The sequence below is a fragment of the Anolis sagrei genome, chromosome 3 (assembly GCF_037176765.1).
Source record: "Anolis sagrei isolate rAnoSag1 chromosome 3, rAnoSag1.mat, whole genome shotgun sequence".
Lineage (NCBI taxonomy): Eukaryota > Metazoa > Chordata > Lepidosauria > Squamata > Dactyloidae > Anolis > Anolis sagrei.
The window spans coordinates 13,556,827-13,581,285 of NC_090023.1; the positions used below are offsets into that span (position 1 = coordinate 13,556,827).

Genomic DNA, 24,459 nt, shown 5'->3' on the forward strand with positions numbered 1-24,459 from the left:
GCCAAAGGTTGAAAATGATTTGAAGTCACACAAGAACAATTTTGGCCCATTACGTGTCCTCTTGGAGCCATTTTAGGCATACAAGATCACTTTGTCCCACAGGAAGTGATCAGAAAATGATCCAGATCATGTCCTGTTGGTGAAAAGGCCTTTTCTGAACCTAAAATCACTTAGAGCAGTGGTTCTCAACCTGGGGTCCCCAGATGTTTTTGGCCTTCAACTCCCAGAAATCCTATCAGCTGCTAAACTGGCTGGGATTTCTGGGAATTGAAGGCCAAAAACATCTGGGGACCCCAGGTTGAGAACAACTGACTTAAAGGAAGCAAAAGCATGATGAAATGCTTCCCTTCACTTTAGGGTTTTAATGTTTTGATCCAGGAGCCTGGATGCTGTCCTTTCTCCAGCCATCATGGACACAAGCTAATACTATGAGCTTCTTAAAGTTCAGCTGGTTGTTTCAAGATCTTCAGGGTTAAACATGCAATGTGTTCAGCAATCGAATGCACCAATAGGCTCCGTTTGCCACTTAAAGCAGTGGAAAAATGTGGAATTCAGAGGCAATCATATATTTGTACTTGCTTATCTAGAGGAGGGTCCCAATCAATTATCTGGCATTCACCCTTGAGTTGACAGGTGTAAGATTGCACGATACCAAATGATGATTTTAGATGTAAACCATGCGAAACCATAGCACAACAAAAACAAAGAGGAAGAACAAAGAGGCTCCACAGGGAGAAAGGAACACACAAATAAATATGAACAATGGGCTAAAAGGAAACATGGATGCAATGCTGTTTTATATTGAATTCGAGACCTATTCAGTGATGGAACCTCATTGCAAATGTCAGTTAAGTTTCTACAGTATGACCCTCTTATCCATGGAGTCGATATTAATGGTTTCACTTACCCATGGTTAAAAAAAAATATCCCTCTCCCCTTGAAGTTTTTGTGGCTCTTTCTAGGTACTCCTGCAATTCTATGATATGCTTCTGGCTCCTGTAGAGTCAAGGTATTGGGTCTACCTTCCTCCAAGGTCCCAAGTATCCATGTATATTAAAATGTAATTTGACCTTGGCACATTGCAACTACAGTCAGCCCTCCACATTCACTCAGGTTCAGAGCACAGTATCACATGGAAGTGAAAAACTTTGAACTAAATAAATTGCTATTTTTTTAACCTGAGAGAACATACTGGAATTTCTAGACCATCCAGTATGACTCCATGGCCAACTTCAGCTGGCAGCTGAACATAGAATCGCATCAGAGGACCTAGTGACTCATAGGGAGGTGTTCCCTCTAGAAAGCTATCGTTGCTCCAGAATGACTGAAAAAGTTGACCACAGAGTCACATCGGAGACTCTAGAAATTACAAAGGAGAATTTTTAAAATTCAATCTGTGAATAAATAAATCTGCAAAAATTCAAATGTGGAGGGACAGTTGCAGAGTTTCTCCAAGGACTAGCAAGCAGATTCAATACAAGCAGAGTTGCTAAAGTCCTTTGCAAAAGCCCTGCAAAGGAAACTAGTCTAACAAATCATCATCATTACTTTTAGAATAAAGATGATGATGATGATGATTGTCATTGTTATGCAAGTTATCTTGCAAGTAAGCCCCTTTGAAAACTGTGGGACTTATTTGTCTGTAATGAGCTATTAAGGCTAAAGACTGATAATTGGTAAAATATCAGTATAGGTTAGAAAACACAAAGCAGAGATTTATCTTGAAGTTTCAAGAAATGTCCATCTTTTTCTGTGCCAACTGAAGTGCTTCATGGCATGAGCTTCAGGGCACTATTCACTGAGCATTTTATTTTATTTTTTATGACGTTCCATCAAATAAGGTGCCAAAGTAATGAACAATGATAAAACACAAATTGAAAGCAAAATATGGAATGAAGTTAACACACAATTAAATTAAAAGCACAAGAATAAAAAGCACAGAAATAACAGGCTTTAACCCACTTCCTCAGGCCACTTTACATGCCAAAGGCCTTCCTGAATGATGAAGACCTCTGCCTTTAGTCAGAGGGATACACATGAAATCTTGAACTGATACTGGGAAGGAAGATACTATCTACATCAGTGGTTCCCAAACTGTGGTCCAATGACCAGCAGTGGTCCCCAAGAATGAAAATATGGTCCGCTGCCTCACCATTACTACACCATTGCCTCAAAACCATGTGGCAACAAGAGCAACTGGCCTCGTGAAACCCTCTTATAGAGCCAAGGCAACAGGGATGTTGGGAGGGGAAAGGTTGTCTACCCACATAAGATTACTACTACCACATCAGCTCTAGATTATTAAATATGGTTTTCTGTGGGCAAGCAGGTGGCATATGTTCTGTATCAGAAACTACAGCTGATGTGGTCTATGCAATGTAATTTTCTGAATCAGCACCCCAAATAACCAAACCGAATCTAAAGTTGACCAAAAACCGATTCGTAACCCTTTTGGTACTAATGTTGGAGACTAGTCTCTGGTCAAAGGGATCCCTGGTCAAGTGGTCCCTGGTCAAAAAAAGATCGGGAACCACTGTTCTACATAATTATAATGTGGATCTGCTGACAAGTCTCCAGCAAGACCCACCACGCATCCCTATCCTCCCTGCACTTATGTTGATGCTCCAATCAATAGCAGATAGCTGAATCTGGGAATGCCCGCTTACATTTTCCATAATATTGAACTATGAATTCAAGCTACAAAACAGAGATTACATCTAAACATTAGGAAAGCTTCCTGATGGTAAGAGTTGTTTGACATTGAAATATGCTGTCTGGGAGTGTTGGAATCTCCTCCCCTGGAGGCTTTTCAACAGAATCAATTTATTTATTTATTTATTTATTTATTTACAGTATTTATATTCTGCCCTTCTTACCCCGCAGGGGACTCAGGGCAGATTACAATGTACACATATATGGCAAACATTCAATGCCATAGGCACACAACACATATAGACAGACAGTCAGAGGCTATTTAACATTCCAACTTTTTCTGGCCACCAGGGGAGCTGTTGCTTCACTGTCCATCTGCGACACTGATGAAGTACTTCCTCATTTCCCGCTTTTATGGCCTCATAAATTAGTTAACTTAGCCTCCCCACATAAGTGGTATCTAATTTTCCTACTTGACAGATGCAACTGTCTTTTGGGTTCCAAAGGTTGACAACAAGCTACACAAAACTGGCCGGAAGCTCACTCTGACCCAGGCTGGCTTCAACTCATGACCTTTCGGTCAGTAGTGATCTTTCTGCAGCTGACTCCCAGCCAGCTGCACCACAGTCCTGGTGCATGAACATTGTTCGGGAATATTTGGATTGTGTGTTCCTGCATGGCAGAATGGGGTTAGACTGGATGGCCCCTGTGATCTCTTCCAGCCCTATGATTTTATGATTGTTTTATTTGGATCCTACTCGAGTATTAACATGATGGGACTCGGTGTATTAGTGCTGCCACTAACCACTGCAGTTCAAGAAACCTACATCATGTAAGCTCTAGTCAGGGCTTTGACAAAGTTATATATTTTCTGGATTAAAGTTTACAGAATCCTTTTAGCTAACCGTTCATAGGATTCATATGCCTCCCCACCCCCTCCCCTTGTCTCAAACCTCAGGGGTTTTTTTGTTTTGTTCTCAGCCAGATTTGAAAGCAAAGCAGTGAGCCAATAAATCAAAGACTCTTTCTTCCTTAATGCATTTAACCTGCATTTATAAGAAAGAAGCGAAAAAACAAAACCGTCCACTGAAGCAGAACCCAGTTTGTTTGTCGCAGCAGACAGTTTCCAACTTGAAATGAAATTCTTGTTCACGGATTAATTATCAGTCTACTCAAAACACAATCCCTTCAGTGTTGTTTTTTTAATGTGCATTTCACACTGGCAGCAAAAAGTAATGGTTGGCTATGAGCCGTTTGAATGATCCAAGGAGATAGTACTCTACTTTTGATGAATCATTGTGGATTCACTTCCAGCTACAGCATCCCCAGCAAGTCACTGTCCAACCTCTTTTTGAAGATGTCCAAAGAAAGAGATCCTTCCCCTTTCTACTAGAGTTGTGCATGGAATTCATTCCTACTGTTTCTACCATTTCTTTTCTGTCTTCAATTTCTTCGGAAGCACAAAATGAGAAGCCCCCTCCCAACATGAAAGTCTGCTTGACACAAAAGCTTGGTTTTGTGTGGTTCTGAACTTTCCTCCTTGTCTTGGAAAGAGAGTGCATGTGGGATGAGGAGTACTGGCAGGTAGGCCCAGAGTTCAGCTGCAGGTGTGCTCCAGGCAGGCCTGTAGCGAGGGGGTGGTTTTAGGGGTTCAAACCCTCCCCGAAATGTTTCAGATTTTTTAAAAAAACCTGGTTTACTCATGAATTTTAACTGGCTAACCAAGTCCCCATGCTAAGTCTATGAGATGCAAAAATCAAGAGTCCCTCCAGAACTGAAAGCACTATCTCTAGCAAATATTGACAATTTATTCACACTGTCATTACTTGCAGCAATAGCCGATGTAGTGAAGCAACCAAGTTGGGTGTGTGTGTGTGTTGAATGCTCTCATTAAGGAGGCCAGACTTGGTGGAGGTGGTTGACAGGGGTGGAGCTGCAGGCTATTGAAGGTTGCTCTGCCCCCTGCTGTGCTCTTTGCTTCAGCGTGAGCTAGGAGGCAGGTTTCAACCCCCCCCCCCCAAATTTTTCAACCCTCTCCAAAATTTTGAATCCCCCCCCCGAAATGTTCAACCCCCCCCCAAATTGTCAACCCTCCCCGAAATTTTTTTCTGGCTACGGCCCTGGCTCCAGGTGTGCCTGCATGCCCCACCACACATGAACCCTTGGGTAGAGGGACATGGCATGTGTGGTGGGGCATGCAGGCAGGCCCAGAAATCGTGCATGCCTACCAGTGCCTACAGCCAAGCACCTCTTACTCTAGAGTACGAACAGCAGGTGCCAGGCAAGAAGAATGCATGCCAGGAAGGGGAGCTAGTGACTGGGAAGCCCTCCCATAATGGTCTGATTTTCAGGGTCCCGAACCTAAAGAACTGAAAACAACCCTCCTGATTTTGGGAAGCTCAGAAAAAAAACCAGATCGGGGCCCCCAATGAAATCTGGGAGATAAAACGGGGCGAGGTTTACCCCAAATGCACATAGAATCAGAATCAAAGAGTTGGAAGAGACCTTATGGGCCATCCAGTCCAACCCCCTGCCAAGAAGCAGGAATATTGCATTCAAATCACCCCCGACAGATGGCCATCCAGCCTCTGTTTAAAAGCTTCCAAAGAAGGAGCCTCCACCACACTCTGGGGCAGAGAGTTCCACTGCTGAACGGCTCTCACAGTCAGGAGACTGCTCTCACATGTCTACTTTCTATGCAATTAGTACCCTGGTCAAGCTGCTCTTAATTTCAGGAATGCCTTGTTAAAATGGTGTGCCTATGACTGCCATCCTGTTGGGTGTTTCATGCACATACACTCCCTTATACATGTGGTTGCATTATTTTGGCCCTCTGATTTCCATATTCAATTCAAAGTTGCATAAGCAGAGTTTCACAAGGGTAATCCTTGCATTGCACATGCTTGGAGGCTAGATAACTATTTGACATTGACAGTACCTTCAATACACCAACTGTATTGGGATGGCAGACAATTATTTCACACATCCCATTGCAACATGGGGGGCAATAAGCAAATGCAGATGCAACAGGCAATAGGTCGCACAATGTCAATATGGTGCAAAAGAGTGTTATAATGGACACACCACTATGCCTTGTGTTGCACTTGGGAGTATTACAGATTTTGGATTTCCAGACAAGGAAGACTCAACCTGTATGAAACTGTTGATTCAGTGGATTAACACAGCTTTTTCCTGTGTTGCTGCTCCATCCTAATCCCTTAATTAAAGCTAAATTCCATCCTGCGGAGTTGAGCTGATTCACATCTCCCTGAGAGGCAGGCTTTTCCTTCCACGCTTTCGAGGATGCCTCTGCAGCTCCCTTCAGCTCAGCTCTTAGCACACTGTGTTACGCATTGGAAGCAAAGTGAAGATGGGGGAGAGTATCATCTTTACAGAGAATGAATGAAATCTGTTTGCTGCAGACATGAAAATCCCTCAGCCTTTTCAAAGCCTACTAACACTTGCCTTGAGGGAGATTCCTATGATGTTACTGGTTGCGTCCCTTTAAGGACAGTGCTAAAAGCTGCTCCAGAAAGAACACAAAGCCAAATCAGCCAGTTTCAGTGTCAGTATCAGTCTTTTTTGTGTCAATAAATTGCTTTATTCCTCAGATGAAATGGAGGATATGTAGCTATCTGCTTTGTGAAAATGTGTCTGTCCTGTCCAGCATTCAAACCACTACACTATGATACTGGCTTTCTAAATATGAATATATTCATATTTATAATGTGTGTGTGACTTATATTCTGGCCATTTCAAATATTCAATTAAAGTTGAAAGAGAATCATAGAGTTGGAAGAGACCACATGGGCTATCCAGTCCATCCCCCTTCTGCCATGCAGGAAAAGCACAATCAAAGTACCCCCAGCAGATGGCCATCCAGCTTCTGTTTGAAAGCCTCCAAGGAGGAAGCTTCCACCACACTCTGAGATCCAACAGCACAATATATTTATATCTCCACACATGGAGATTTGTGCTGCACAATGCTGATACAAGTGTTTGAAAACATCATCATGGAACCAGGATGTCAGAAACGAAGTACTATAACTCTGTCATGGATATGAAGTTCCAGAACAGATTCCATGAGCAAGAAGCATACAGTCTACTAGGCCTACAGCTTGCTATTTTATGATGGCTGGTCATGCTTTGACCATATAGTAGTCATGAATGGTCCCATGCTGACTATTTTTGCCATTCTTAGAAACATAAGAGGGATAGAAAATAGTAAATACAAAAGAAGCATTGACCAAAAACAAACAAAAACATGATGGAAAAATGCAGCAAGCAATGAAAAGAAAACACATCCACAGATGGAGCCAACCCTCTGGCAAAACAAAATGATTTTCACTGCCCATCTCAAAGTGAGTGAAGACAGGACCAAGTTAAAATCCTTACTATCAGTAGTCCTTCCTCTTATGTTGATCAGTCACACTACTGATAGCACAGCACCAAGGAGCATTAATAAATGTAAGACAGTGCTATCAGCACTTGGTCAGATTCACATAGGAAGTGATACTTCTTGAAACAGTGTGTATAATCTATCCTAGGAATGGACAAACTTTGTCCATCTAGGTGTTTTGGACTCCAACTCCCACAATTTCTAACAGCTGGTAGGCTCTTGGGAATTGTGTGAGTTGGAGTCCAAAACACCTTGAGGGCTGAAGTTTACCCTTACCTGATCTATCCCATATTTTTATTTTGCATTTTAAAAAGAGCCTTTCGATGGTACTTCTTGGTCATACAAGAAATGTGCAATCCAGATTATGTCTCTGGCAAAAATGCTAACCAAATTTGGAAGAGTGTCTCACCAAACTACAACTCCCATGATTCTATAGCACTGAGCCTTGGCAGTAAAAGTGGTGTCAAACTGCTTTAATTCTAAAGTGCAGAGGCACCTCTGGAAAAGCTTGGAAGATGTACTTTTAAAGATACACCTCTGAGATTCTGCTATGGACCACATACCCATGGTCAAACTGTCCACATTTTCCCAAGCTCTGAAACAACCACTGAAGTTCATTTAGCTGAGGTTGATTACTCTAATACAGTAGAGTCATCTACTGGATTAGAGTAATCAGTTCAGTAGATAACAATCTAATGGACCTGAGTCATCAGCCCAACAGATGATAATCCAACCCAGGTAACCATTTTTCTATCCCTTGCAGATTTATCCCTCCATGATAGAGCCCAGATTCATATTCTTTTTTTTTTTTTAAATCTATCAATCTATTGTCGAAGGTTTTCATGGCTGGAATCACTGGGTTGTTGTAGGTTTTTCGGGCTATATGGCCATGTTCTAGAAGCATTCTCTCCTGACGTTTTGTTTGCAACTCTGGCAAGCATCCTCAGAGGTTGGAACCTCACAACAGATGCAGGTGAAACATCAGGAGAGAATGCTTCTAGAACATGGCCATATAGCCCAAAAACCCTACAACAACCCAATCTATCAATCAATTTAGTACAAAGTATGGAGCACCAATTCTGTTTGGATTAAACAACACTGGGCTAAATGGGCCAGTGATCCAACACTGTCTTGTTTTCCACCTCGTAGCCCTTCAACGTTACCATAGCTGCCAACTCCCCCAACCCAACCCTGTTGATGGAAGACAGCACATTTTTAAGGCAGCTGTGAGCTGAGTGAGGTGGAAGCCAAGTAAAACAAGCCTTTGTGGAAGGAGTTTTACTGCACGGGTGGAAGATGGAGCTTAATTCCAGTGTGCTCGAGCAACGTTCATGCATTGTACTATGAGGAAGTGAGGAAGAAGCGCATGCAGTACCTGATAATCTCAGAGTCAGGGAGCAGGCCTATGTGGTAGTGGGGATAGGGAGCTGAAAGGAGGAAGCTTTTGTCACACTCGACAGGGGAATAGTGCCTAGGAGAAGGTGGCTTATCACAGAATTTGTTCACAGTGCTGTAAACAGGTTCAGGAGGCCTGGTGATAACAGAGACAAGAATAAGAGATTAGACGGGCGTTAACATGCACGACCAATCGATTGCACAGCTAATTGTACTCCAAAAGCATGCAAAGAAAAGCGACGAGAGAAGGATTAGATACATACGCCAAGGGGGGAGTGAAAGAAAGAAACTTCTGTTAAGTTACGATACGCTCATCACAAAGATTTAAGAACGTGATAGGCACAGAACTGTACACGAAACAGCTAGAGAAAAAGGAAATCGGTGACACAGCTGTACTAGAACATTCAACTCTTAGCCTGTGCGCGGGACTAAAAGGTTTCTTCTTACCTTCCGGAACTCAAGAATCACCTTTGCTTTACCAGTGCACTGATCTTCCAAAAGCTTAAGCATACAGCTTTTTAGAAACATTAGTTCATAGTGATAGTATTAGGAACACGCATTCACGCCACAAGGATAACAATGTCTATGCGCACGCATTAATCATAAAGTTGAAAGGGCCTTGGCAGCCTCTTTGGCATACGGTTATGTGTGATGCAGTGATGAACTGTGAGGAAACAACATGCATGGCTCCAGTCTCTAAAACTGTGGCTCCCAAGTAGTAATGTGTGAAGCAATTGTGGTCTGTGGGCTAGCTGACCCGGGAACCAGTTAAACCAGGACAGCCCAATCTAATGATGGTAAACCAATGCTTTCCCAGAAAGAGCAATGGGCAATGTTGTCAAGAATTATCTGTCCTTAGATCTGAAATAAATTTAAGCATTCTAGATCTCAACACATTTTCTGTAGGCAACAGAAATGGAAGCATGATCTAATTTAGTAGTAGCAGAAGCTCACAAGGAAGTTGCTACTTTGAGCATGGATTCCCACCAGGAAATAGTTTTGATTTTGACACCAGACCAGAAGATGTGTATAGCTCAGGGATACACCACATAAACCCTAAATATGAGCTATCAGGTGATGAGAAAGAACTATGGGGAAAACAGTACTGGATCTAATGGACTGAGGTTCTTATTCAATAGAAGATAACTTCTCATTACTCAAGTGAAACATCTAATTCTTGGTGGATCATTAGTAGTGGTCTAAAGAGGCCAGAAGCCACGGTTCTAGACAAGGAGTCCATTCCAAATGGAACAGTGAACAAGTGGTGACATTTTCCATAGTTATTAGTGTGTTTTGGAGGAATTCAGGAATACTCTCCATGTTATGCATACTTGCTTTGAAAGTGCTATTTTCATTGCCTTAAGGCCAAACATCTGATCAAATGTCAGTCGTATTCATGGTTAAAATATACAGTAGGCAAGCAAGGAATACAGTCCGTGAGGAACTGAAACAAGCATGCTGGATCATTTGTTTAGGTGGAGCATAGCAGGGCCTATTCTCGACAGCCCAGAGTTTCAAGCCATTGACAGTTTAACATCCACAGTTGTTAAAGCTTCGGCATAAATGGCAATTGCTGCAGCTGTGGTTGCAATCTTAGAGCCAAGCGCTCTCCTTTAGAGTTTTTGTACATCCAGGCAAATCTTTGCAGAACCTTATCTACAGAGGCTTCTCAGAAACTCATGCGTGTAGGACATCTGTATCTTTCAAGCATGAAGTCTTCTTTGGCAAGTTTTGGCACTATATTCTGTTAGCTAACATGATACATGGAGCAGCCATCAAAAGATATAGTGTACCTAATGGTGGAAGAATAACACTTAAGAATGACAGCTCTTTAAATCTGAAGGACAACATCAAGGGAGAAAAAAAGCCCTTAAACTTCTGTGAAATCATTTTTTTTTTAAAAGGGGAAGGAAGGAAACTCAGAAATCTCATATCACAGGAACTATTTTGGTACATTCCACTGTCCATCTGTTTTTACAGAGCTGTACAACAGCACAAAAAGTAACTGTTATACAAGTTTGCTTTCCAGGTCTGGCTCGCTTTCAAAAATACTATACTTGCAAGGCAAAACAGGAGTTCAGGCTTTCTCAGTTGTGCTTTGCTTATGGGCTCCCGATGGAATTTCGTTAGGAAGAATGAAGTTAAATGGAGCCTTGGTCTGATACAGTAAGTTGTACTACACGTTTTCAAATATTTATTAGATTTACATAACATAGAATATATCTACCAGAGCTTTTGGGAGGACAGGCAAGTCATGTATTTATATTATTGCTGATAATTGATGGTGATTTTACAGGGATTTTAAACTTGTCTGTGGATTATTATTATTATTATTATTATTATTATTATTATTATTGAACATCCACAATATATTGTGAATTGTACAACTTATCAACTGCACTGGGCGATCCTCATGGAAGGGCAAGATGTACATATAAATAAATCAAGAAACACCTGGAAACCTTAACAAAACTCTAAAGAGCACAATTAATTTTTGTTGAAAATGGCTCAAACCCGCTTCTCTATATGCCAGCATTATAGGAAATCCCTATAGGCTAGAATCTCAAAGAAAAGTAGGACCATTGAATTGCAAGTTGATGCAAGTAAATCCAACTGGCTCAATGGGTCTCCTTTAGTTAGGACTCACAATAGAATTTCCTTCTAGTCTAAGATAATACACAACTGATGCTTATTTTTTTAAACAAACATCCCATTGATTTTGATGTTGTAAATCCTAAACTTTCCAAATAAACATTCACAGGATTGTACTGAAAGTCCGTGATGAATCCCTTAGTAGTTGAGTGTCAGCTCTTCATGATATACTTTTATTGAACTTTAATTAGTTATATGTTATATGGTATGTATTAGCACAAGAACACTTACAGGAAGGTGAGAAATAAATACTTTGTACAATAAATCTAGGTTCTAGGACAGTGGCTCTCAACTTGTGAGTCCCAAGATGTTGTGGCCTTCAACTCCCAGAAATCCAACAGCTGGCTGGGATTTCTAGGAGTTGTAGGCCAAAATACCTGGGAATAACTGTTCTAGGACAATAGTTGTAGAGTGAGCTGCTTTTGAATTTAGAATATGAAATTTCCTCTTTTTTTGGTATGAAACGTTCACATTGGATTTTCATGGCTTCTAATCAGGAAACATAAGCATGAGCAGTCCAAGAGACTCATCTTCTTCATGATTTAATTGAATTCATTCCATGGCTACTTTCCATGACCAAAGTGAGTCTTCAGTTGAATTCTTCAAGATTATTGACCTGGCCGCCTGAATCTTATGACATTTACTAAGACTGCAGTGGTGTTTCAATTAAATTGTGAGAAACATTTTCGATCTACACAGCTTCCAAAATATTCATAAAATTAGTACCAAAAAGCACCGAAGATGTGAATATGTCCAGAAATCAGTATTGCTTCCATATGGAGGACAGATTACCTTTGATCTTTGATTAGGAGCTACACAACAAAATTGTGTGTAGACATTTCTCTTTCTATACTCTTCCATGCATCAAAGTGCTTCTGTAATGAAAGGGGGCCTCAAAAATAGCTTGAGATATGGGGGAAAAGTTGGATTTTTAAAAGAATCTTTTAAAAATATTCTCCTGGGTGTAATTCAGATTCAACCGAGAGTACCTTGTTTTTTGAGGTATTGAAAGCATTTGTAGTGCATTGACCTAATCCCCAGTTATTTGCTGATTCCAATAGTGTCAGTAATATGGCAGTGATTATCTCAAGTTCTTAAATATTATCCAGCACATGTTCCCAATCTTTTAACCCCATAGTGTTAACAAGTCTACCACAACTGTTTTATATAAAATGCTGTTATGGCCTTAGGCATTTTAGTTCATTGGCAATTTGAAGCTCCATCCCTTTCTGAATACATGTGTGTACATGTTTTTTTAAGGCCACCTGCCAACTTATAGTGATCCTGTGAATTTCACAGGATTTTCTTAGGCAAGGAAGACTCAAAGATATGCCTCTCAATAAATTTACAAATGCAATGCATTCACTTGAGCATATAGAGGATTTGCTTGTCTTTGGAGGTCTCTAGATCCTCCAGCAGAACTCTATTGTCAACTTCCAGAGGACATTGATCATAGTGTCACACTGGAGGAGTGGGAAATTCTTAAAGAGGCCACATTAATCTTATCTGTGAATAATCTATCCAAGCAAAGTTAAACCCACAAATGTGGTGGGCCAACTAACTGTATTAGTTTGCTGTATTAACTCTCTATAACTGGATATAAGAGGCTGCAAAAGCTTTTTAGTTGTTACTTCAGTCATATGGGAGGGCTGGGGTTAAATATGAAAGAAATTGAATAGAAGTTGGGGTATAAAGAATAGGTATGTGTGTAGTGTACATATGTGTGTGTCTTCAAGTCACTCTATAGCTTATGGAGATCCAACAGGGTTTCCTGAGGCCAAGAATACTCAAAAATGGTGTTGCCAGTTCCTTTCTCTGAAATACAGCCTATAGCCCCTTGTATTCATTGGCAGTCTCCCATCCAAGAACTAACCAGGGCTGATGCCAACCAATTTACTCATTCTTACAAGAAAGGGGTAACTCAACTCATCAAGAGACTCTGTGAAAAAATAAATAAATCAGTCAACCTTCATTCAGTTTCAGTTTTTCAATTTGTAACCTGTTTGTAAAAATTTCATCAGCACAAAAAATGGATTTTGCGCAAAAAGCATTGTTTGGGGAAAGATATAAAACTTTCTCCAAAGGGTTCGAAAAATGTGAAAACTACCATTCAAGAAGTCCATTGCATTTTGAAGTTTTGAAATTTTCTGTGGAATTTCACATCCTTAATAAGAATGGCCAGTTTCAGAACTCATTCCTAAAGAGAATTTTGTGGGTTTGATGCCAAGTGGTAGAGTCAATCAGATCTGGTGTACAGCTCAATGTGGAAAATGTTCAGGGCAACCCAATTCTTGTGGGGCTAATTTATTCTCAAATGAGACATCTTGGGACAACTAACAACCTCACCAGACAGGCTAAAATTTGGTGGCATACGGCAATTCCTCTTAAGTTTTGCCACGGAGCCTGCCTGCTTCCATCCCACAAGGTCCATTTACTTCCAATGGGGCTCTGTGGCAAAACTGAAGCAGAACTGGCATACACCTCCACCATGATAACACTGGAGGCTTCCCGTGTTGCATTGAGAACAATGGGGGAGCCGGGCAGCAGACACTCCCCCATAGGATGAGGTAAGGGGGAAGCCAGGCAATGCAGAGCATGGGGCGATGGGTTCCTCTTCCACCCCATTGGACACCGTCAGATTCACCACAACCTGTGGTGATTCCAGTGACAAATGTGATGAGGACATTATTATATATGAGCTCAAGCGACAGCATATAGGTAAAGGTTGTAAATTGATAACTTGCCAGTTATGAAATGTTTGCCTTTGTATTCATTGTACTAAAGTTCTTAGAAACAGAAAAAAACCTACAAAGGCTTGGGATTGAAATCGTGGGTACACTCATTTCAAGTTATATACATCTTCACTTAATCCTAAGTAACCAAACAATTGACATACCATTTTTTCTCTATTGGTTTTCATGGACAAAGTGAAGGAACCATTATGAACAGGGATGGGCAATTGTGATCCCTCATAAACATCTGTGATTATACTCCCAGAAGCCTTAGACAGCACAACCAGTGATGACGGATTGAGGGTTGGGTTGACAGGTGCCCCTTATTGTAAATGATGGTCCTCAGTTTAAGGCTGGAAAGTTTGCTTCTTAAAGGACTGGCAGGTGACCCTGATTTGGAAAGCCATCATCTATTTGAGGGCTGGAAAGTTTTCCCTCTTATTTAAACACAACACGATGCCCCAAATCCATATATTTTGGAAGTGGGCCCTTCAAAAAGATGTAAATGCATGCATCATATAATCTATGAGTGTGGATACAATGTTGATTTTGCAAAGGAAACATATGGCCATGATAACTTTCCTTTGATATTTAGGCAGAACCCAACTTGTCAAAAGTTATTTTTTATTGTCAACTTGCATGGCATGAATTTCAATAGGACTTGGCCATGTTAATTGTGGGAGGTTCAGTCCAACACAATTTGGTGAGCCATTGCCCACCACTGAGTTAGAACAGTTCATTTATATTTATAGACATTGAGTCCAATTGACTGACAGTCTTATGCTTTGGTTCAAGCTTTCCCATTGTAGCCCACTGCAACAAACACACTGGGAAACCCACAGCAGGATGGTGGATAGGAACAGTTCGGAAGTAATAATGCCTTATGGTGAAATTAAAGGTAATTTATATAGAGATATACATTAAAATGTGCTGGATTGAAAATGAGCAATGAAGTCCTACAACGGGGAGGACTCGCTCTTGAAATGGATTTACAAAGGTTCACAAAACTCAAATGAACAGGGATTAAGGAAAGTGTAAAGAAAAATGGAGACACGCTCTTTCAAGTCAGATCAACATTACTTAATCCACAACCAAAGCACTTTCAAAGACTGAACAGCTGCTCATTTTATGTATTTTATTGTGATTAACGCAAATACAAAGCATTTGTTACACTTTATGATTCGAAATAAGGTTACATAACAAATGCGTCCCAGTCCCCAAAGCATCTGGAGATGCCATTCCCATTTCCAGTTTGTATACAGTTGTCTTTTTATATGTCAAACATTCAATTGTACATTCTCAAACACACCTTCAGACAAAGAGGTTCACATTATTCTGTACATCATACAAAACAGGCCAAAGCAGCAATCCTTCAGTACAAATACAAAATTCATCTTTTAGGTTCTGGGAGTATATGTCACATCTTTTACAAAAGAAATATATTGACAACCCTGTTTTAAAAATGCTTTGATTGAAATGATTATTTTTACCATCCACAGAAATGAACGATTGGAGCACAAGTGAATTTGCGACACAAAACCATACCTAAGCTTTATTTTTGGAAGTTCTGTTTACTTATAGGTCAACAAACCATTGTGAGAGAGTGGATATGAATACAAAGACTTAGAAATCTCACCTTGAAATATTTTCATTCAATATCAGAATATACAATGGATAGAAGAATATGAAAATAAATTGGAGCAATACTGTTAAGTCAAAAGAAATTGATTTCTATTTCTTCTTCAGGAGGAAAATACACTGTTCCTTGGAATGTGTGTTCTCCTTTAAGACTAACACAGTCCGCTACCATTTACACACAATGTAATTTGGCCATTACAACGATTTTACCGATGGCTAACTTAAATCACATTGATTCCACTGGATATTATCAAAGCATGACTAAACCTGGATTCAACCCATTCCAGATCCAGAAACCAAACTACAAGTATAATAATTCAAAGAGTTATACAAGTCCCTTCTTGTATAATGATCCATGTGAGTGAATCATCACATTAATGGTGGCATAGACACATTGCATTAATCTAGCTTGGCATCACCCTGAAATGGAGAGAGTTTGAGAAGCAAACCAATTAAGATATTCTGCTAGTGTTGCTAGTAATAATTGTCCAAGACTACAGATACTACTTCACCTTTTGTAAAACGTATTGTTCCATTGTCTCACCTCACCAGCATTCCTTCATTACATTTGGGATAATTTGTCTTGACTTTTGTTTTCTCATGTGATTCCCCTACACACAGGCTTTCCTCTGAAGCCATTTTCCCTCCACTTCAATTTTTGGAACATGAGGTGACTTTTAACCCGTTCTTTTTTGCTTGGGGATCTCTATCTATCTATCATCTATCTATGTTTGATAAATACCTTCTGTGGTGATATCTGAGAAACTGTATACCCTGAAAAGACTTAGATATCTTCCACACAAAATTAAAAATAGCAGAAGAAAAAACTACCAAATAATTTGGACTTCCCCTCCACCAAAAAAAGAGAAATTCCTAAAGTTGTCATAGGTTGCAAATGACTTGAAGGCACACAACAGCAACAACATAAATGGAAAAGTTTGAAAGAACAAGACAGTTTTTATTTTCTGAATGGATTGGAGAAACTCCAAAATGCTGCAGCTCAGATCACAAATTGCTTGGGCTGAATGGGGCACTGTCACACCTAGATTTTGTTGGATGCCTGGTCAAAGACCTGTCCTCAGAAGGAACCCCAGCTTCCATTTATCTCCCCTGCCCTATTCATAAAGTGGGAGAAGCCAATGCTTGGTAGAACCAACTGAGTATGTGGCTGGTTCTATCCTTTCTCCAAGTTCTCGCAAATGTTAGGACCCTCAAACAGAATCAAAGAGTTGGAAGAGACCTCATGGGCCATCCAGTCCAACCCCCTGCCAAGAAGCAGGAATATTGTATTTAAATCACCCCTGACAGATGGCCATCCAGCCTCTGTTTAAATTCCACTTTGACTTTCATAGTTCCATCCTATGGAATCCTGGGATTTGCAGTTTAAGACTGTGTATTGAGAATTTTCAGGTGAACTACCAATCCCAGGATTCCACTGGATGCAGTTAAAGTAGAATCATAGCATTATAACTGTGTTAAAGTGCCTACATAAGGAAATTAGGTGGGTTCTATCTCTTTTGAGCTTCCAGATCATCCCAAACTATTGCTCCACGTGGCTTTCTTCAAGGTTTGAATTCTATCTGCATTTTAGGTTTGCTTTCAGATTGCTTTTAAGGATTTTATTTATAGAGCATTCTAATGTGTTTTTTTATTTTTTAATCTTGGTGTTGGTTTAATTGCTTTTATTTGTCTCAGAAACCCTAGTGGGCTGAGAAATATCTTCAGTAAATGTGAAAGAACCCCTAGTTGAATGTGTATCTAGTTTAAGAACTGCTTTCTCTGCTGAAATCTCATTCGTGGGTTAAGCACTTGCAGATTTGATTATTCTCAAATTATTGTCTTGTGTTCTCCCTAGATATTTCTTAGGTCTTTCAGCACAATTCTATGGACATCAATTGCTGGGATGACAAAAATGGTAAAGAGTTCTTTGGCCCCTTCCACATTGACCCATAACCCAGGATCTGATCCCAGATTATCTTCTAATCCCAGATTATATAGCAGTGGAGACTCATATAATCCACTTTAAAGTAGATAATCTAGGTTTTACATCCTGGGATATAGGGCAGTGTAGATCCAGCCTCACATTTGTTTTTCTTTTTTTGCTATCCACAATATTACTAGCAGTAATAATAGCAATAATAATAACAGTACAGATTTTCAGGTTATTGCCATTCTCAGATATCACCATGCACAGAGGAGAAGGAATGCCCAAATGGGGTGGAAATCCGCTTCATGTGAAATACAAGTAGAAGAAAAGTCACCTCATTATGGCTCTGCCACAGAGAAGCTGAATGAGGGAACCTCAGCTCATTAAAGATACCTGTGGAGTAGGACTAAAATTCTCATTATTCCTGATTGCAGACTACCTTTGGCCCCTGCTTTACTTCCATTTTTGTTCTTTCCTCTATCAAAATCCCTCAAGTGTAGTTAGAACATTTGCTGCTTGATCAATTTTAAATACTCAGCATTCACTCCAAATATTTTAAATGATGGAGAACTAGACCTGCAGTGACAGGGCTCCTTCCGGGGAGAGAAAACTTTCAATCCTATCATGCGGTTTCTGCAAGCAATGAAACAAAATCAGCTGCTATTGATAGAAAATGCATTCCCTGGATCTTTCGACTGGATAACGCTTTTCTTCCTCTGGTGTTTTTTTCACTTGGTCTTTGTGTTGCCATAATATTTCCTATATACATAATTGTAAAATCAAGTACTTAGGTACATCCCCTGGAAATTCGACTGCAATCTTCAATATTTAGCCAAGCTAAGCTTCAACAATATTTTTGTTTGTACCCAGTAAGCCTACCTTGCAGAAACCTCACCCACAACTGTAAAGAATGGATAGGATTGTTTGTCCCTCCAGATATTTCTGAACTACAACTTCCAGCATTCCTTACCATTGGTTAACAGCTTTCTAGACTAGGAATGTGTAGCATTGTTTGGAAAAACCAAAACCATGCATAGAATCATAGAGTTGGAAGAGACCTCGTGGGCCATCCAGTCCAACTCACTGCCAAGAAGCAGTTCCTGTGTTTCTCATGTCTCTGGACCAGACTGAATGTTCCTCTTTCCCAGTATCATTTAAAACAGGCATGGGCAAACTTTCTGACTTGGGGGCCACATGGGAGGCTGGAGCAGGGTGGCCGGGATGGAAGGAAGGGGGTTCTCCCCAAGTCCCCTGTTTGACCTTTCCTCCCCTTTCTCTTCTCTTTTGGAGGCAGAAAGTGAAGAAAGATGGGAAATGTTTGGATTCCGAAAGGTTTGGCCTTGGTCAGGATGAGATGGTGGATGGGAGAGAAAAAGTGTACCCACAAGACCCTGTATTGCTTACCTCTGATATAGAATCCTAGTGCTGGAAGAGACCCCCAAGGGCCATTCAGTCCAACCCCCAGCCATGCAGGAAGGCACAATCAAATCACTCCTGATAGACAGCCTCTGGAGAAAGGCCTCCTGAGAAGGAGATTCCACCACACACCCAGGCAGCCTAGGCTGCCCTCCAACAGCTCTCACTCTCCAGTAGTTCTTCTTAAACTTTTCACTCGAATCTGTTTTCCTGCCATTTGAACCCATTGCTCCCTTGTGTCCTGGTCTCTAGAGCAGTGGAAAGTCAGTCCACCCACCCTCCTTAGTGGGACACCCTTTGAAATCTTGAAACATGGTTCTCATGTTCTCCCTCTGCCTTCTCTACTCCCAACTAAACATCCCTCATGCGGAAAAAGAGGAAGGAGAAAGAGAAGAAAGGGAGGAAGATTGGGAGGGAGGGAAGGAGAGAGGGAAGGATGAAGGAAGGAAAGAGAGAAGGCAGAAAGGATGAAATGAAGAAAGGAAGTATGAAAGAGGGAGAGAGGGAAGGATGAAGGAAAGAGGGAAGGAAAGAATGACAAAAGGGAAGAATAGAAGGAGAAAAAAAAAGAAGGGAAGGGAGGGAGGAGAGAAAGAAGGATAGGATGGTGTGAGAGTGGAGGGCCTGAGAGAGGAGCCCAAGGGGCCACATCTGGCCTCCTGGACTGGGTTTGTCCATACCTGATTAAAAGACTAGAAATGGTGAACATCTGAGTTCATTAACATTTGATAGGAACAACTCAAGTTTTATTCTCACTATAATCTAACATCTCTTGAGGAGCAGTGATTTGCAACTTGTTCAGTGAATTGAATTCTTCCTCTTTTCCTCCTCACTTTTAATAGCACTATGGACTTACTTCATCTTTCCTTGCTGTTTTAATTAAAGATTAATTGCAATCACAGCATATCTCCATGCAGTTGATAGCTGGTGAATTAATGGACAGAAAAATGGAATATGTCCTGAGATTTCATACAACTTTAGGGTTACATTATTTTTAAGGGCAATAATATAATCGTAGCATGGTGAAAATGATTCTTAGAGCACATTTGCAAGGAGCAGCATATTACTGTTTTTTCCAACTCAAAGCCATACTCTCATATGTTTGCAAGTATGAATGAAATGCATTCTTCAGAATCAGACACTGTACAGTTAAAGACGAAGCTGCAGCAATAAGCTTTACATTGCACAAAGAAACGATTCTATATCATCAGAAAACATTGTGAATTATTGAAAGAGTTATTTAAATGATTGGATAACCCTTCTGGCCAACAGCATTTATCAATGCAAGATGGAGATGGTCTTTAAGGCAGTACAAAGTAGTAGTTAGAGCAATGGTCTAGAGCAGAGATGGGCAAAATTTGGTCCTCCAAGTGTTTTGGACTTCAACTCCTAGAAATCCCAGCAAGCTTGCCGGCTGTTAGGAATTGTGGGAGTTGACAGTCAAAAACATCTGGAGTGCCAATGTTCATCCATACCTGAAGAGACCTTGAAATGGCTGTTTTAGATCTGAAGTTGTTGAGGTAACCTGGACCAATCACTTTGTCGGACACAACAGTCATTGGATTAGTCCCTGTTTCTCAGCATCATCTATTTCATAACATTGCTGTGAAGATTTTATAGAAACCATGTTTTCCATCCTGAGCCTCCCATCCACCTACCAAGAAACAGACTCACTTATTGAAGTGGGTACTAGCCTTGCTGCAAGTGAGGATGCTATTGCTGCATTCATTCCTCCAAGTTCTTTCATTAATTTATTTTTATATCATACGCTTTTGAGGACTGGCCCAAAGACTGAGAGGTTGTAGCCAAATAGGCTGAAAAGTTTTAACAATGCCTGGGCCATTGTACCTCTAAACTAGCTCTAAAATTGGAGAGGAAGGCTACATTGCCACAGAGTGGAAATGCAGGCCAGAGATTACACTATACTACCTATGAATAACCTTAAGGATTGGGTGAGAATGACAGAAATAAAAAAATGGGATGGCAAGTGACTATAAGTATCATAACCACTTTTGAGTCTCCTTGTGGGGAGAAAAATGGGCATAAATAAATAAATAAATAATATCAAACCGCAAAGACTCTGGCACAAGCCAGTCAAGGTAGTCCCAGTGGTGATCGGCACACTGGGTGCAGTGCCTAAAGACCTTGGCCTGCACTTAAACATAATCGGCGCTGACAAAATTACCATCTGCCAGCTGCAGAAGGCCACCTTACTGGTATCTGCACACATTATTTGCCAATACATCACACAGTCCTAGACACTTGGGAAGTGTCTGACGTGTGATCCAATACAACAGCCAGCAGAGTGTCTGCTGTGGACTCATCTTGTTGTGTTTCAAATAATAATAATAATAGTAATAATGATGATGAATAAGAATAGTGCAATAATCCTAACTGGAAGGGATGTGGAACCAGTCTGGGGTGGTAAGTATGACCCCATCAGGAGGAGGTGCTTGTGATCAGGAGCATGACAATTCAGCCTTATGACAGTAGGTAGCCAGTGTAAAGATACACCTCCTTGTCTGAGGCAGGTGAGGAGGGATTGAAATGCATCTTGATCCAAAGACTCAATCAGCTTGTGTGGCACAAGCTAAGTCTAACAAAGCTTCACTCTTCCCTCACTTTTTACTTGAAGGAGAAGAAGGTATAGTGAAGTAGACTCAGATGGCCTTCTGGATTTTGATGCCCACATTCTGAGAGTGTCTGGAGTTTCTGTCAGGGCATGCTTGGCTTCACATGTACTCCTAGCCTTCCATGCATTGGGAAAATGAGGGAAGAGCACAGCACAGATAAGAAACTGGCTTATTCCGAGTCAGATCCTTGGTACATCTAGGTCAGTGCTGTCAACTCTGGCTCGTAGGAACAGCCAGGTTTTCTCACCCTAACAGAAGATCATTGGTGATCTTCTATTCAAGGAGTAACAGAAAATAACAGGAATTTGACTGTATTCAGGATTGAACGATAGTCCCTGAGAGTCACAGCTTGCTCCTTCTTATTTTGTTTCGGAGGTGAAAGGGTATTCAGAAGCAAGAAGGATGAGCCAGGTGAATTGCACCAGGTGGAGTGGGGTTCCTGCTGGACTAGACTGAGCTTACAGGCCACCAGTTCCCCACTCTGGAATATGCAGTTAGCCCACCACAGACTAGGGAATGGTTGTATGCGTTAAGAAGACTGTGCATGGCCTATTGGCACAATTTCTATTGAATTTGTTAGATAATAATAATCTGGCAAACTTGACAAACTACAAGCTTGTGTCTCAGGGACCCCATTTTCATCAAATTCTGGTCTGTTAGGGGGAAGAAATAAATTTATTTCTTCCTCTAAATAAAGTTGGATTTCTTGATCCATCAAGCCTGGTTTTCTAATTTCTTTTAGAGTTACAAGCAAAGGAAAGTCCCCTTTGCTGCTATTATGGTCAGATGATCCTAACTAGGTTTTTTTTCACTCATCTTCACTTAATTTGGCTGAACAGATCATGCATTTTCTCTGACGAAGAAGATTGCACCAATATTTCCAGTGAACGCAAGATGGTTCATTTGTTTGGAAAGAGAATAGTATGTGATCCTCCAATCTCGACCGTTACTTAACACCACATTACAGAACACAAGCAAATCTGCTTAACAAAAAAGGATTAATACTTGTAAGGAAAGAGGAAGGAGAAGCCATGGTGCAGTTATATACAAGAAGCACAATCAAAATACTGTAGCAATGAATTAGTAATGGGAAAGAAAACAGTTCATCCTCAGTTTCTCTTTTTCTTTCATTAGTGATGCATGTGGCTAAATGGCAAAAAGCATGCGGTTGTCTCAAATTGCAGCATATAGTTCCCTTTCTATAGTTTCCTAATGGAAACAAACAGAGCAGAAAGAAGTTGGTGACTCCTCTATGGGCAGCGAGTGCGAGGAATGCATGTTCCATACATTTTTGTCATCATGGTTACCATGCAAAGCAGCATCAAGAATTGTGATAACTTGTTCCTCTCTATCTATGATCTTTTTATAAAAATAATTATTATAAGTCAAGCTACAAGGGATTATGATGTAGGAAAGGGGAACCAAGATAACCATGATTTGTCAAATACTGAAGTTAAATGGCCGCCTATAGATTATGCATTCTGTTACACAGAAATGCAATATCAGTGGAATGCAGTGGGACTGGCTAGAAGAATGGATTATTTTGTTGTCCGAGGCCAAAGAAAGATGGCATCTCCTTCCTAGTCCATTGAGAAGTCAATTGGACTGTCAATTGAATATATTCAATAACTAGCCATTCCCTGCCACACATTGCTGTGGTCCAGTCTGTGTATATGTGCTCTGTGTGTATATGTGTATATGTATGTGTATATATTTGTGTATATGTGTATATATATGTGGTTTATGCATGCGCTGTGATGTATTATTTATTTTTTTGGCTTTTTAAGTCTCTTCCACTGTGTTTTTCAGCATTTTTATGAATGATGGTCACTCGTTGGCCTGATAGGTGTATCGTGTCCAAATTTGGAGTCAATTCATCCAGTGGTTTTTGAGTTATGTTAATCCCACAAATGAACATTACATTTTTATTTATATAGACTTGTTGTGGGATAACATCTTCTGCTATGTTTGAACATCAGGCTACTTTGGAGGGACTATAGATCAAGTTATATGAACCAAATACAGTGAATGACTAGGGAGAGCCGGTAGAGCAGTGTTTTCCAAATTCTAGTGCTTCAAGTATTTCAGACTTCAACTCTCAGTAGCTTCAGTTACCTTGGACAATGATCAGGACTTCTGAGAGTCCAAATCCAAAACACCAGGACGATCAGAATTTGGGAAACCCTGGGCTCCTAATCATCTGCCTCTTCATGCAGTTTCTTTACTTCATCTTAGTTTTGTTTAGTGACTAGAACACAGAAAGGTATCCATCAGGTGACATGTCCAGTTTCCAACATCACATGGAAAACTACTTATTTGCTATCTAAGTTCCTTCCTCACTTGAAATGTCTGGACTCAAACATGTGGTTTCTGTACAAGGCAGGTGCTATATCATTGTGTGATGGCCCAGTGTTCTTATAGCTAAAGGTACAATATTATTAGTGAAGACAGAAAAACTGCTGCATCTGAAAATGTTAAGATAGGCCAACATTGCTGGGCTGGATGAGGCTGTGATCTGAGCAAGCCGAGTTAAATTGCAACATTCTTATATTTTGGAAGCACCCAGAGAAGTATTAGATATTAGTATCAGGCAATAACATGGCAGGCATTGGTGAGCCTTGAAACAAAATGTATTCCCAAAAGTTATTTACAAAGATTAATAGACATTTCACTCCAGTTTGGTGCACAATTTCATAAAAGTGCAATGCAATCCCAATGCAGGTCTACTCGGAAGGAGATCTCAATGGTGTTAGGGAAGGTTCAATGACATTCCCTTGACGTTGAGTCAGTAAAGGATTGCTATCTTATTTTTTAAAAATCTCCAAATGCATTCAAAACCTTTCTGCTCCTTCCCAAATGCACGATGTGTAATGCAAAAGCTTCACATTGTTTACTACTTCTCATCTACAGGCTACAAACTCATTATACAAGCAAGCAAGCTCTCAGTAGCAATTTTTTAAAAATAGCATCACGTAAGTTCTGAAAAGCAAAGGTTTAAGATGATATCCAAAATGG

At 40.5% G+C, this 24,459-nt stretch overlaps 1 protein-coding gene across 23 annotated transcripts in view; it reads right to left on the reverse strand.

Moving 5' to 3' along the window:
- The window catches only part of DLG2 (discs large MAGUK scaffold protein 2), a 1,355,349-nt gene that overhangs the window by 252,511 nt on the left and 1,078,379 nt on the right, over positions 1 to 24,459 (reverse strand). For 19 of the 23 annotated variants that reach the window (XM_067466492.1, XM_067466491.1, XM_067466494.1 and 16 more), the window contains one exon: positions 8,427 to 8,582. The exons of the other annotated variants lie outside the window; for them this stretch is intronic. In XM_067466492.1, the coding sequence (XP_067322593.1) occupies positions 8,427 to 8,582 (156 nt within the window). The remainder of the gene's footprint in view (positions 1 to 8,426; positions 8,583 to 24,459) is intronic. 23 annotated transcript variants of the gene reach the window in all.